We start from the raw sequence: 15,778 nt of genomic DNA, 5'->3' as shown, positions 1-15,778 counted from the left end.
GGTGAGTAGAGATGGCTATCCTATTTATAAGTGATAAAAATCTAATTTTTGGGTAACCGTTCTAAAGGGGTTTTCCGTGTTATTACTTTTATATAGTGTTGAACTCCCCACGACCCAAACTATATAAAAGCAATATACTCACTGCAGCACCAGACCATTGTTTTAGCAGTCCAGCGCTACACCATCTGACAGGTGATGTCACCCAACCCAAAGTCCTCGGGATGTTCTGTAAACCTATCATGTGGACTTCTAATGTAGAAGCCCCAAGGCAGTTTTATGGATCAGGTGGCCTAGATTCACCCCACTGTAGGCAGGGGTATTTTCCTACTTCAGCTCCTAGGGCTAGATTCCCCATCTTTTCCCCTTGTTTGTGTATGGTGGTGGTTTTAGGCAAGGCTCACATGACCGGTTTGGATTCCGCATGTGGGAGACCCGCAGTGTATTCTGGCTGTGAGCCAGGCCGGTGACCCTGCGTACGGCACTTACCTGTATTGCAGATGACCGCAGAGGCTCACAGGCAGTAATGCGCAGTACAAGGGTTTTCTGTTTGTATTTCCCACACCATCGCATAGCGATGACGTAGGTACCCGCAGCCCATAAGCAAACTGTTAATTGCAGATGGGCTGCGGGTCGGATGCCTCCATTTACATCAACAGAGGCTGACTGTGCGAATTCTGTGGTAAAATAGAGCATGCTGCAGTTTTTCTTCTGCTCGCGGAATATGCAATTCATATTCGCGGGTGTGGAGTAAAAATCGAAAATAGATGTCTTTCAATGGTCATGTTTTACTGCGAAAAGTTCTCGTGGACGCCAATTCTGGAGTCCGCAATTCAAATCCAGTCGTGTGAGACTTGCCTTAGTGTCTTATGTGGGATTTTCTGCAGTTTATTTGTCCCGTGTGAGCATTGCCATGAGTCTATGTTGGCAATGTTTACAGACGTAACACATAATTCATCAGTAGTTGAAAGAGCCCAGAATACCCCTTTAAGACTTTTAAAAGCTGGATACTACACCGCGATAAAGGTGAAATGGCAGCCATATTGTTGTTAACCCCTTTTTCACAGATATAACTTCAAAATGGCTGGTGGAACAGAATATTTATCAATTTGCCAGAAGATGACAACGAAAAGACTCTTTTCTGATTGAGCAAAAGGATTACTAATTCCTTTCCAGAACTGTATGGAATTGCTCATCGAACAACAATCCCACTCCTCAATAATGATTCCTATGAACATGTTCTCTCCGGGTTGCAGAGAGTCATAATAAAAGGTCATTTTCATTTGTCCACCAGTATCACTCCAGAATGCCGTTCTGACTTCAGTTGCTTAGTCTGTCACCCAATCCAGGTGTATTTAGAGGCAATTCTCACCTTCCATTGCTTTCTGTTCAGCCTCAATGACCCTCAAGGCAGAAGAATTCTCAGAGTGTAAGGAATCAATTACTTCCTGAGATACTTTATTAGAAGTCCACACTCCTCCTAGCATTCAATGAAAGAGCGAAGGAGGGGGGGAAGCTCCAGGGTTTTGAGCTTTTGATATAAACTCGGTCTGGACAATGGCATAAATGTCAGTGTCCATACCTACTCACAGACAAACAGTGCCCATTAACTCATTCATCCGGCAGTCTCTGTCGAGATCAAATATCAGAGGTAACATGACAGACGTGATGACATTCAATCACAGACCAATAACATTTCCAATGAAAAGAAACCTTTATTTCTTCTCTTTTATTGAGTGGCTTTATCTCCCTTGTCTGGATATGAACCACCATGAACATAAAAGTGCAAGGGATGCAGCGACAGCTCCCAAACAAAAAAGGGTTAAACTACACTTCCGATAAAGAATTAATGGGAATTGTGATAATGCAGCTTTAGGAGTCTCTGCCATGACTAGGATCAGCTAGGGATGTTTAGATAGCAAACATCTCTCCAGATTTCCCTAAAAGCTAAGTGTAATTTAGAGAATGTGAGCTACCAGAACCCTAGAGACATACACTGACATTCCATAAATATACAGGAAGGGTCAATCCAATCCTAAACGCTGTGCGTACACTGTGCCGCCAATCTGGAAGCCGGCCATCAAACTCAAAGCCCGGTGGATTTTGCTTAAATGTATTTTTGACTTTCACTCGGTGCGAGAGACATGTAGGAACAAACTGCTTGTTCTGCGATAGGGGTTGTCATAGGTTTGTACAAATTGGTATACATGCCACTGTAGATGACACATGATACCACATTTATTTTCTTAGTACCGACTCTCAGCGAGTTAGATTACTTTTTTGTTATAGTTTGATGGAATATTGGAGGGAGTTGGATGGAGTATTATGTACTCCATCCAACTCCCTCCAATATGGAGAGTGCAGTGGGCAGCAACTGGTAGGCTGCCATTTACTCAATAGGTGCAGATCTTGTGCTCAAGGTCGGAGGCTGGGGCCCACCCTGACTCAGGGCTTACCGTGGATTCACTTGTTCCCCTGTGGGCCAGTCTGAGCCTGTGTGAGATGATCCCAATGCTGACAATAAAGACCATGATCTTACCAACCGGCTATATAATGCCACGTTTAAGACACGGTCATGAAAACGGGAACATTTTCTTATTATATATGGTGTATTTAAAGGGCTTTCCAGGGCTATCCTAAGGCCATCAATAGTAGATCGGATAGGGTCTGCCACCTGGACCCCGTCGATCAGCTGTAAGGGCTTTTGAGCTCAAGAAGTGAGCTGATTTCTACAAAAGGCAGGCAGCTCTGTTCTTAATGCAGTGACCAGGCTTGGTATTGCAGGACAAGTTCACATTCACTTTAATGCCTGTGTCATCAAGCCTCCAGCAAAATCAGCTTAGTGCATGAGCACAAAAATCCAGCTTAAGGCTAATCGACAAAAGTCTCAGGTGGCAGGCCCTTGCTGATCTACTATTGATGGCCTATGCTTAGGATAGGCCAGCAATAGTTTCTAACTGGACAACCACTTTAATGTATGTCTGTTAACTCAAATGAGTACTCTGGGTAAGGCTCCGTTCATAATCTGCATTGTTGGCTCCATTCAGAGCAACCAGTGCAGATAAAGCATAAAATTCTGGACAAAATATGATGAAAACCTGACAGACCTAATTACAGTTAACGGAGTCCATCAGGTGCTGTTTGTGCCTGTCATGTCACAGATCCGGCACCTCAATTATTATTGCTGTTTAGCTTCCATGATGGAGCTGAGCAATGGAAATGAAAAGGCCAGTATCACACAAGCATACTGCCATGGGTCTGTAATACGGATCCGTAATACAGACGTTTTACAGATGACACTGCGTATCATCTCTGCTTCTTCATTGTTTGATCTGCATTTGCCTCCATATTTGCTAGGTTGGCTTTATTTTCTACTTGCTAAATATCGATTCTTATTTGCCCAATAGAAAATCATACTAATGTATGCAAATATGAAGACAAAAACTGACAAAAGCAGCGCTTGTTGCATTTCTAATCAAAAGTATGGCCATGTATACAGATACACAAATTTACATTAGCTCCATATTATGCTCTACAACACATGGACCAAATACAGAGTTAAAATAGGCTCATCTGAAAGCGCCCTAAGACTGATATTCTGAGTTATGTGTAGAGCGGTGCTGGAGGGGCAGTATAGAAGACAAGGATTAGTCAAAGATCAAAGAGAGACTCCTTGCGTCGCGCACCGCCTCTTCGGGCCTTTTGCTAGGCAGAACAGAGTGTATCAGCGTTGCTTGAAGCTTTCTTTTAATGTCAATTTTGTGGTCCTGCCATAGAATAAACACATATATAGTTGGTCGCTGACACTTCTATCATTCTGCTCTATATGTGTGTACTTGTTTTATTTAGGATCAGCATAGCACAATATGCAGTGAAACTTTTCTTGCCGTGAACCATATAAGAGCATAAATCTAGGTTACCATTTTTACACTATGGATTCTTGTTCTTAGCACCTTTCAGTGCTACAATTCTCACTAATTAATTTTGGGACTTGAATTAACACCCTTTTCATAAGTGTTGCGCAAAATAACAATTTACGCCTAGATTTTAACCTCTCCTGGTAGCTTTAGCACCTCACACTTGCATATGATATATCTAGTGTACAATCTTAGTATGAAATATGTATTTTACATGGTTTAAAAAATACTATATGCATTTAAAGGCCAGCAAAAGTTAATGTCACGGGCCATTAGGAGGTTACGTGGCTGCTGTAATTGTAACAAGCTTTTAACTATTTGATTGTCAAGATTGCAGGCGGGTTGTATAGATGAAAAGAAAACATTAGAGACTTTAACCAGTTATGTTATAAGCAGTTTTGGGTGAACAGAACCAGTAGAACTCTGTTTCGGGTCAAACTTTGCTAAATGTTCGGCTCGGCACGAACACGAACCAAACTTTTATCAAAAGTTCTACCTTAAGCAGGTTTCTACTGGTTCAGTTTGCTCAACACTCGTCCTTAAGACTGGTTTATAACGCTGTCTAAGAGCCATAAAAGCCCTGTTTAATACTCTTTGAGTGTAGTACAAGGCTTTAATGGCTCTCAGACAGTGTTATACACCAGTCTTAGGGGTTTTGGTGAACTTCTGATTCGATTCCCTTGCCTACCATCAAGGCGATGGGACCTCTCTTTGTTATTTTGACATACTAAAGCCTGCTATTATGCTTAGGGAAACAATCTATCCTGTATACCTCGCTCCTCTAGACCTTTTGACTGGGGTGATTGGGCCTTTAAAGAGACCAGCTTTTACCTACAGATTCTAGCTGGGCAGTTTGGCGCTTTAGGAGGATTGACTCTAGGCGTATATAGCCTTCGGTGCTAGCCAACAAGTGTTAGGATTGACTCCCAGACTTCTAAGCTATTTTTTGACAATTGCATAAATGGAATGCTTAAAGGGGTTGTCCCGCGGCAGCAAGTGGGTCTATACACTTCTGTATGGCCATAATAATGCACTTTGTAATGTACATTGTGCATTAATTATGAGCCATACAGAAGTTATAAAAAGTTTTATACTTACCTGCTCCGTTGCTGGCGTCCTCGTTCCCATGGAGCCGACTAATTTTCGCCCTCCGATGGCCAAATTAGCCGCGCTTGCGCAGTCCGGGTCTTCTGCAGTCTTCTATGGGGCCGCTCGTGTAGAATGCCGGCTCCGTGTAGCTCCGCCCCGTCACGTGCCGATTCCAGCCAATCAGGAGGCTGGAATCGGCAATGGACCGCACAGAAGCCCTGCGGTCCACGGAGACAGAGGATCCCGGCGGCCATCTTCAGCAGGTAAGTATGAAGACGCCGGACCGCCGGGATTCAGGTAAGCGCTGTGCGGGTTGTTTTTTTAACCCCTGCATCGGGGTTGTCTCGCGCCGAACGGGGGGGGGGGGGGGGGGGGGTTAAAAAAAAAAAAAAAAAACGTTTCGGCGCGGGACAACCCCTTGAAGTCTGTGAGAGTGAGATAATCAGGTTGTTCTCAGCTTATATACTGGATCGGTTTCCCCCAAAAGGAGACTTTGGCTTGTTGCATCTTTTTCTAGAAGCCGTCTTACCTTTTGTTCATAGGCACTACCATGAGCATATATTGCATCTAGGACTCACAACTTTGATACACATCACTTGGCTCTTCACCTTGAGCACAGTGATTTATCTTTGCAACTTTTGTTCATAGGCATTAGCATGAGCATATATTGCATCGAGGACTCATAACTTTGGTAATATCATAATATAGAGTGGAAGTGAAACTCTGTCTCAGGAAATCTGGCCTGGATAAGGGAGTGGTCTTTTTAAAGAATACGTCTTTCAGAGAGCTTTCACTGTATATGGTTCTATTTAACCCTTTATATACCCAACCATATTACGTCTTCCTATTAAAGAAGCATATTAGATAATAGAAGAAATATAGTACATGTAAAGCCGTTATCATACTGTATGTCAGTGTAGACTATAAATATTTCTTTTTACAAATCTAGTGTTCTTAACTATATCCCACACCATTCCTGAATAAACCTGCTACTTAGTAACCCTGGGCCTTGGCATTTCAGCAAAACGTACAGATGCAAACTGGCATATATGGGTCAGGGCATCAATTATTTAAGATTTACGGTATTCTAACATGAGAACTCATTTACAGAAGACAGTGAAGTTCACCCATTCCCTGCCAAAAAAAAAATTCTAGGGCTTGTTCATGTCATAATGTTCATTCCTAACATGCAACCCTATTCCTTTCTTTCAAGTTAGTGCATATGTAACTGAGCCTATACAGTGAGTTGCTTAGTTACTATAGCAGTACCATAGTTATTGCATGGCATGAAATGGTTAAGTAATTTATATCTGCAACTTTGATAACCCTCCAGAGCTTTTAAAAGGTAGACTGGTGTGATGACTTCATCTGTGTATTGGGGATTGGAAAAATGCACATGCTTTAAATAGTGCATTGTGAGTAGTGGGATCGACATTCTCATGCTGAGCCAGAAATTCTCCAGTGTGCATGAGAGATCAATACTAATCGATAGCTTAGTGCAGGGACCTGAGAATCCTCAGCCCAGTGGGTCATACAAGGCTTCTGTCTAATCTATAGGGTAATGACATCATGGTGCCTATGCCAAATATTAGAATCATCCTGGCAGATACACTACCTTTTGTGCCAATATGTGCGTATATATATGTGTACGCGTGTGTGCATGCATGTGTATGTATATGTGTGTAAAGGTGGTGCTTAATTTGGTTTCTGTGAATTTATAGGTTCGTGATTTTCAGTGTGCCTCCTGAGTATGTGCAGAAGGACACAGGGGCGGCTAAACTGCACGTGCCTATTCTAAGAAAGTGGTGCCAGCTTCTATATTACAGGAAGGCATTTCGGATGTGGAGAGATGGCGGGGACTTGCTATGCTGTGACTAACAGGAAAAATAAGGTCCTTTTTGGCTATAATATCCGGAGTTCCTTGGACAAAGTGCATCCAGGGAAGAAAAATGTCTGGCACTGCACTTTGGCCACACGGTGGATGGACCACAGACTTCAGAAGATTGGAAAAAGAACTTGAGTTTGGTTGCCAAGGTATTAAACGTTTGACTGCAAGCATCTACCGGCTTTGTCTTCCTTCCGGTCTACCTTGAGTCCTCACTTAGGGAAAATCCTCTGATTTCTCCTTTGTTGGTTCCCGTTAACCAGGGTACCTCCTTTCTATTTATTAGAAGGTCCCCCAGAGCCGTCTTCCTCCAGCAGTTGGGTGGACGAGGTAGAGGAGGTATTCCCCCTCTATCAACCTGTTACATATATGTGCCCACTTTTCATATAAGGTCGAACAGGAAACAAATTCTTACTTGCAATCATGTTTTTCGATTTCAAAATGGGGATTGAAGTTGAGCACTATCTTCTGGTTGGGCTCTGGCGCGCTGACCACCCACACGCAGTTCTGATGAGAAGGATAGTCATTCGGATACTCCGGTGAGGTGATGTAACCGGCAACTTTGGCATTTAAACGTCCTCCACATGTACTCACTGCAAAAGATAGATAGAAAAACGATTCATTTCAACAAACATTCCAAAAGAACCAACTTTATATCACAAGGAATTCTAAATCACAGGTTATGCCTGAAGCTCGCCCCTATTATTATATACTAGACAAATCATGTAATCCACTGTACTGTTACTTCACTACCACCCACAACTATGGCAAATTTGGGATAAAATTAGATTTTAATAATCCACCTAAATCCCCATTCTTTTTGCATTCCCACTTTTCAGATGATCTTTAGCACGTATACAAGCTCTGACTTTAATAAACAGACTTTCCATGTAGAAGTGCGCGCAAAACCTGCTGTAGCAAAACCCTACTGTGGCATTATTAAAAAACTAAAGAGAGTACACTGACAATTGAAAACACCAGGGGACTGCAAATTAAAAAACACTTTTCCATTTAAAACTCCAGGGACATTCAAACTGAAACACACCTATCCGTAATTGCCTATGCAGCGGCGGCTTTCTTCTACTTCTAAAACAAAGAGACATTCATTGTGCGCTGAGCGCCTCGCCATACATGCTCACTTTAATATATTCATGATTGTTTATGCTTCTGGGAGATTTTCTCAACTTTCTTCCAGCTGACATATTCTCTCCATCGTGAAACACATTCCCGAGATCAATCTGTTCTATTCTCTGCGTATTGCACGCATATATTTGGTGCATGCAAAAACGCATGCAAATACGTCCATCTGATGAAATGAGGGAGGATGACTTTTATTTGGGTACTGATATTTTGAGTTATTAAGGGCTTCTTCATACTACCATGTTTGTGCATGCTTGCGTATATTTTATGTAACAGAAATCAAAGAATTGATCTGAGTCTGTCCACTGGCCGCCCTATTGTGTATATAGGGTGGTGTGAATCTGCATATTCTACTATATTCCAAAGCTGCATAACAGAACTCACTAACCCATTCAGTACAGTGAGGCTGCACTCACACAGGCAAGTTTGGTTAGTGAAAAAGTTTCCATGCTATTGCAATACCTTTTTGTGATTTTCATGAGCAATATGCATCGGTTTTGTGGGTGTTTTTCACTGTTCTGCACTTCCTGCTTTCTTTAGGTGGTCCCCATAATAACATGCATTAAAAACACATCACATTTGCATGCAATTGCTATCCGCTTTTTTATATAGAAAATCATGATTGCTTCTTTAACAAGAATCGTACAAAAATAGGACATGCTGTAATTATTCAAATGCGGACTATCGGTCCAAGAAAAGAAAAAAAATCACTTGTGTGAATTAACCCATTGGGTTATTTTCTTGTGCAAGTTCTGGCTATCTCGGAATTGGACAGAACTTGCATGGGAAAATCGCCCATATGAATACAGACTGATATTTAGTTGGTTTTTTTTAAGACTCGGTAGCCTGAAGCTAAATATAAAAAACGAGGGCTGAAAACTGTTAAGTACAACAACTCTACCCTTAAAGCTTCTTTAGATGGGCGCGATTTAGTCCTGTTATGCGGCCATGATAATCACAGCTGCATAACGAGACAAAACGAAACCATTGAGTTCAATGGCTTCGCTTTTACTAGCGGTATTTTCACCTGTTAATAGTAGGGGCAAGAAAAGATAGGACTTGCCCTATCTTTCTCGCACCTAGTTAATACTACCTATCTTTCTGCTGTATTTTTTTCAAACGTGCGCGCTGTGGTGTGGAGTTTGAATAGCCCGAAAACCCCCCAAATAGCTGTTTATGTGCAGCTACCAGCGTAGTTGCACATATACCCATGCGTTTTTTTCCTTAGGAAGTTATACCGTCAAACCATCCAAAGTATTTCAGACATAGGTTCCAGAAAGCCAAGATCTTCCCAGTAAATAGTTTTACAACCAGAAAGCCTATAAATCCCCCTGTAATTCCAGATGGAGCATAAATTGCAGGTTGTATTGTCTGGGTGTGATAAAAGACACTTCCCTTCTAGTATTTACCAGGGAACATAGAGAGTGAGATTACACTGGACTGCACATTCATTTCCTGTTGGATTCGGCACACGTTACTTTGTGAAGAGTTGAAGTTCAATGCCAAACATGCAAGAGGAGCAGCTAGTTATAGAGACTGCCAAGAGCTAGTGAAAAAAATGACTCCGTAAAAGCACTGGATACTTCCTGAAATCATTCTATCCTATTGCATTTTTTTTTTTTGGTTATTTAGTATTTTAATATTTTTTATTTCTGTCCCCATAAATGGTGCAATATTTGAGAGGCTCCCGCTTTTCAAGCACCTTGATTGATTGCCTGATCAGTGTTGCTCTTGGTAAGTGTGACATCCCAGGGTCCACAGGATGTAAAGTTTAATGTCAGCAAATGATATCATGAATGTTAATTTACTGCGGTCATTCATGAATACGGATTAGTAATGCCTACTATATCTAAATTTAACCTCTGTAATTAGGTTCCAAAGCTATCCCATGGTATATGCAAATCAGCAGAGAAGAGTCATCTGGCTGAGAAGAGTTACACTGATTCATGGGCTGTGACTGAAGGGCCTTTTTACACAGGCTGATAACTCGTTCAGATTCCCCCATCCAGCGGGAATCTGAACGATTATCGTTTAATATGAATGCAAGCCCGACTAAACCACAAAGGAGAATTTTTCGCTTCTTGTTCGTCGTTCAGTTTCTACATGCAGAAAACTGAACAATGGATCCGCCCATGTAAACAGGCAATCATTCATCTATGAACGACTGCCTAGTTACTGTAAATAGAGGCAGGAGGGCCAGAACGATCCCCGGCCCTGCTTCACGTCCATTCGCAAGCAATGATCATTAACAATCATCACTGGGGTAAGTTGTCAAGTATCTGCGACCGACAGGTCATCCTTTTGTAATAGGGTTCCAACCATGTCCCCTTCCTTTTGCTAGACAAGTTTTCCAATGTAATGGGGGGGAGGGAGGTAACAAGCGATCAAGAGAAAGGGGGAGTGGTTAGTTCTCAGCTAGGTGACTTTTTTCTGCTGATTTGCATATGTCACATGATAACTTTGGTACCTGGGCTCACTAGGAAAAGAGATTACATTAAAAGTTATTGATTTTTCATCCCTTGCTGCCTAGTTAAGTTAGTTTTGGGGGTGATGACAGGTTTCTTTTAAATGGCCCACGACAGGGGCGTAGCTAAAGGCTCATGGGCCCAGGTGCAAAAGTTTATCCTGGGGCCCCCAACTTCTCTTATCCCCATAACCCAGTGGTTTGCAAGTGTAAGGGCTTAACCAAGAATATGCTATCCTCTACATGCTTGGAGTGATATATCTGCTTAAGGACATTCATAGAGAGGTCACATGACTTTGCTCACTCTGATTTTGTTGCTGTGGACTGAAAGGATCTTTGGCTTAGCCATGGATAACATCTCAGCCAGGAGCGCAGCTGAGAGTGTGGAGGCTAAGCCCCACATCCTCATGTGACTGAATAGCAGTGGCTATCTTGGAAAAGAGCCAGTGATGCAGCACAAAAGAGCCTAGTGCAATGCTGCAGGAGGGCAGAGAGTCAGCAGGAGTTAAAGTGGCAAGGCTGCAAGATTTAGGAGCAGCTCAGTGAGACTATGATGCAGCAGAGCAGAGTCCAGTCAGTTAAAGTGGCAGAGGCCCCAAATGAAGAGGGCCTGAGTGACTGGAGGCCACAAGTCATAAGGGTCCTGTGAAAGGTCTGTGCAGCAGCTGCTGCACAGATGGAGGAAAGGCCTAGTGCATGGAGGGAGTCTTTCATTCTACCATTTCCTGACAACGAGGTAGCGGTGTTGAAGGCAGAATGCTGCTAGACCGTTAACATGAAAGTTGCTGAAGAAGCTGAGTGCTACAGAGAGGCCTATATTTGGCAAGTTGGCACTAGTTGTAGATGCGACTGTGTTATATCCCTGGCCAGGGTGGGGGGTTGTGGAACTTATGGGACTGCCCAAAAGGGTTAATTCTGCTGTACAGTGTGTGTATAATGGCGCCATAGTTAGTGCAAGGCCTTGCATAGAGATTCTGTGTTTTCTGTTTAGTAAACTGTTTGCACAGTAATTGGATATGGTGATGTAATGGGATATGTTAATTACAAATGTGATGGTTCTGCAAGGCACCTGGTGCGTAATTAAGGTAAATACTGTTATTGAGCAACATTGTATATTTTAAGTCATATGTGACTTAGTGGCAAAGCCAATAAAGTGTTCTGATGGTTGGTTCCACAAGTGTGAGCTGAATGATTAAACAGAATTAGGTTGCATGAAGCTTATGTTTTAGCAAAGTCTTCTGTGCATGTCCTGTATACTAAAATGTTGGCCAGGATGTGTAAAATTCCTGGATGTTGTACAATTGCTCTGTGTTAAGTGTGAGTAGCTAACCAGCTTCTACACGACATGGCCGAAGAAAGCTGGATGTGGAATCCCAGCAGCTGCCTGTACCCAAAATTATAGAGCCCTGCGTGTATGTGGATCAGAACTACCGAGAAGGGGGATGCTAAAGTTTACATAGATCAGGCATATATCGAGAAGGCCTATGATTACCTGTTCCTTGGTGCTGCAACTTGGAAGAAATTGAGAGGCGATGTATACGCCATTGAGCCATGTCGAATATTGAGGCAAAAGTGAAAACTTCAGTGAATATTCTGTTACAGTACTGTCACTTAAACTAATATATTGAGGTAGAACGTTATTCTGCAATGTACACGTATGCTGAACTCTCCTACGGAGTGAAATAAATATAAATAATGTTTTTGCTCAGTAAACAGCTACCTCCACCTCAATTTGTCATTACTGCGCCATTACATACCACTCACCTGCTTCTCAAGTATAGGGGCTAATTCACATGACCGTATTTTTGGTTCATGTGCCGTCCAAGTCTACAACCGACTAGAATTGGACAGTCCATGGACGCACAGTGGTCAATGTCAATTCACACATCCATTTTTTCACACAAACACATAGCTCACATGAAAAAAATCAGAACATGCACTGCTCAGGTCTATTTGGCAATGAGAGTTGCTCATTCAAGTCAATAGGTATGCATAACAATGGACATCTCACGGACGCTATCCTTGTATCATCTGTATTTCCTGGATCTGTTGCTAAGGCCTATTTCACACAAGCATTTTATCGCAGCAACATTTTATAAATGCTGACCAAAAATCGTGACCATCTGAAGCATTGGATTCCAATGCATTCATTCAGATGGCCGCTTTTTAGCTGTGTCAAAACATTGCGGCTGCGATAATTCAACATTGCGGCTGAATACGCTGGGCGATGGTTTGATCCTGCTGGAAAAGATAGGTCTTGTGCTATCTTTTGGCTGCAATCAGCTGGCGGCTCAAATATGCCCTTTATGGCAGCTGCCGGCTTAGGGAGGGAGTTTAGTAGCAGCTAGCTGAGCAAGTAAAAGTATTTATGCCTCCGCACCAGGCCGTGTGAATGGGCAAAAAAACGTTTATGAGCAGGGGTGTAGCTAAAGGCTCATGGGCCTGGGTGCCAAAGCTTATCTTGGGGCCCCCCAACTTCTCTTAACCCCTTAACGCAGAGGTGTAACCTGAAGCTCCTGGGCCCCAATGCAAAACCTGTAACAGGGCCTCCAACTATAATGCTTTATTCATAGTACTGGGCTCTCTACATGGTGAAGAGAGGCCTTATGGGCCCCCTAAGGCTCCTGGGCCTGGGTGCAACCGCATCCCCTGCATTCTGAGTTTTTTGGCCATGATGCGGCCAGCCGAAAGATGCATCTGCATTTATGGAGTAATCCCTGGTTTTCAGCATGCAAAATCTTTTTTTACCCAACAATCCACCAAAATCAGCTGAGTTTTCTCTAATTATTTACTAAGAAGAATGAACATCTAAAAAATGTCCTAAGGGTTCTATCCTCTAGGGGTTTCTACTGCATCTGATCTGAAGTCCACATGGCGTCTTGCCAAGCTCTTGGTATATTTATCTCTTTCAATAAGGCCTATTGACTTAAATACGCAAAGAATATTCCAAAGTCCTGTCCTAGAGAATGAAATGCTATCATGCTGACTTATTGTAAAATAAGTTCCTCCCCGCTGCTCCTCGCCTCCCACTGGCACCCGAATCTTTTGAGAAGAGCGGGCAGGTACTCGCAAAAGGCACTACTCGCTCGAGTAATTTGCCTTAGCGAGTGCGCTCGCTCATCTCTATTCCACGTTATCTATCATTCTAATTCTGATAGACATCATCGTTTTTCAAACTATGCAGCTTTTTAAACCCGTTTTTCTACTAGTGGAATAATGACGACAATAGCCCACAGACTTTCTACTAAAGTGAAGGTACAATTCAGTGAGGCACCTGATGCATACCCGAGTCTTAACAGTGGCAAAGAAGACTTGCATTAAATTGACATTTCTCTGGTAAAACAAACTGTATACTGCATTTTCGGAAATCACTATCAATAAGCTATTGTCCTTTTAGAAATAAGTAGAATGTGATTTTCTTCACACATTCCCTTTAAAATGAGCAGTCTGGGTGAGCCAAGCACTTCTTATCTGCTGTCAAATGCTGTTTCACTAAGCGATAACGAGTGTCGATGCTTGTTATATATAGCCTTGATTTGACAAGTTCTGCTTCTTCCAAAGATACTGTAGAAATACAATTGAATGTGAAGAAATGAAGCACAGCGAGCTTCCAGCTAAGCTTATGGGAGCTAATTACATTGTTAGATTGTGGACACAAGGTGGCTGCTGCTTCCTGATTGACTGACATATTCGAGACAGGAAATGACAAGTGCTTGTGTACCCCACACCTCATCTGGAGGCATACTGGATGGGCACCAATTTGGTGAAAATTAAACTTTTGCAAAAAGTCACAATGCTATGGAAAGGTTGTGTCTCACCTGTTTTAATCCCTCCACGTGAATGACCAGATTACATACTAATCCTACGTAAAGTATCAGACCTCATGTGTAGGCCGCACAGCGGAATCTGTAATGTCAATGTCTCTTATTATTGTAACTGTGGTCCCATGGAAATCACAAAGTGTGATTGTTCTCAGTAAGATAAACCAAGTAATCTTGTAGCTATGATACTTTTTAATGGCTAACAAAAATACATGATTCTATAGCGAGCTTTCGAACCTACTCAGAGTTCATCCTTAGGCTCAAAAGCTCACTATAACGTCATGTATTTTTGTTAGCCATTAAAAGGTATCATATCTACAAGATTACTTGGTTTCTCTTACTGAGAACAATCACAATTTGCTCTACTGGCTGACACGGTGCTTAACCTTTTTTTGTTCATGGAAATCACAGGCATTACTTTTTGATAATATAATGTAGAAGAATGACACCTATAGTCCGGCATCATAAGGGGTGAAGTTTCTCCTTAGGGAGAGCACATAATAGGTATGAGGAGACTTATAAGGCCATCCATGCTCTTCTGGGAAATTTATGCAAATGCTAAGATGGAACAATGCCTCTACAGCACCATCTACTAAAGGGTAGCATTCCTACAAGTCAATGTCAGACCTTCTCACGGGTCTTCGAACAATGACTGGGAATAGAAGCCAAAGCCAGAGTCTCCTCCAGAATGAAAAGAAAATCATGTTCAGATAAACTGTTTTGGGGTTTTTGCCCCTCATCAGTGTATAGTAGGTTGCTGGCTAGCTGGGTGAGAAGCCTATGATGTGGGTCAGAAGGGGTAAAGTTTGTCCTTAAGGGGAGCACCTAATAGGTGTGAAAGGCACATAAAGACAAGAAACAATCAGGACAGCACCTCAGAGTAAATGCGTCAATAGTAAAGGAAATAGTGATGGAGGACTTACCTTGCGAGGGAGGCCAAACCCCTAAGGGTAGACATCCTCGCCCAAAATTCCCATACATCCAATAGATGCAGGTCAATACTCTATCAAGAAGACATCCACTGATGGAAAGCGCAACAGGGATGGTCCAAGAAACACTGGTGGAGTCTTGGAAAAGGAATATACACACTACTTTTGTGTATATACCTAGTAGGTGTGAGGAGACTTATAAGGCATGTATAATCTTGCAAAGACATTCAGAGCGGCAGTGAAAATTCTCACTATTGGTAATAATGTTAATGAAATTATCTATTTATACCCAGGACTGTGAGGCTGGGTTCATACGTGACTGAAATCCCGAGGAAATCTCGTGGAATGACCGCACGGAAATGCATAAATTTTGGCAAATCTCGTCCACTTTGCTGGCTAATTCCGGGATAAGAAGCCGCAGGCAGAATTTCCGTGCAGAAAGTCTGCACGGAAATTCCGCGGCAATTACGCCCCGTGTGAACCCAGCCTAAGGGTGGTTTTACTCAGACAGATAACAAGTGCCAAACAACAATGAC

At 42.4% G+C, this 15,778-nt stretch overlaps 1 protein-coding gene across 2 annotated transcripts in view; it reads right to left on the bottom strand.

Moving 5' to 3' along the window:
• Positions 1-15,778, bottom strand: part of NRP2 (neuropilin 2) — a 141,930-nt gene that overhangs the window by 91,786 nt on the left and 34,366 nt on the right. For both annotated transcript variants that reach the window (XM_066576079.1, XM_066576080.1), the window contains exon 2: positions 7,304-7,481. In XM_066576079.1, the coding sequence (XP_066432176.1) occupies positions 7,304-7,481 (178 nt within the window). The remainder of the gene's footprint in view (positions 1-7,303; positions 7,482-15,778) is intronic.

Source organism: Eleutherodactylus coqui, chromosome 8, assembly GCF_035609145.1.
Source record: "Eleutherodactylus coqui strain aEleCoq1 chromosome 8, aEleCoq1.hap1, whole genome shotgun sequence".
NCBI lineage: Eukaryota > Metazoa > Chordata > Amphibia > Anura > Eleutherodactylidae > Eleutherodactylus > Eleutherodactylus coqui.
This window is presented reverse-complemented; position numbering and strand designations above follow the sequence as displayed.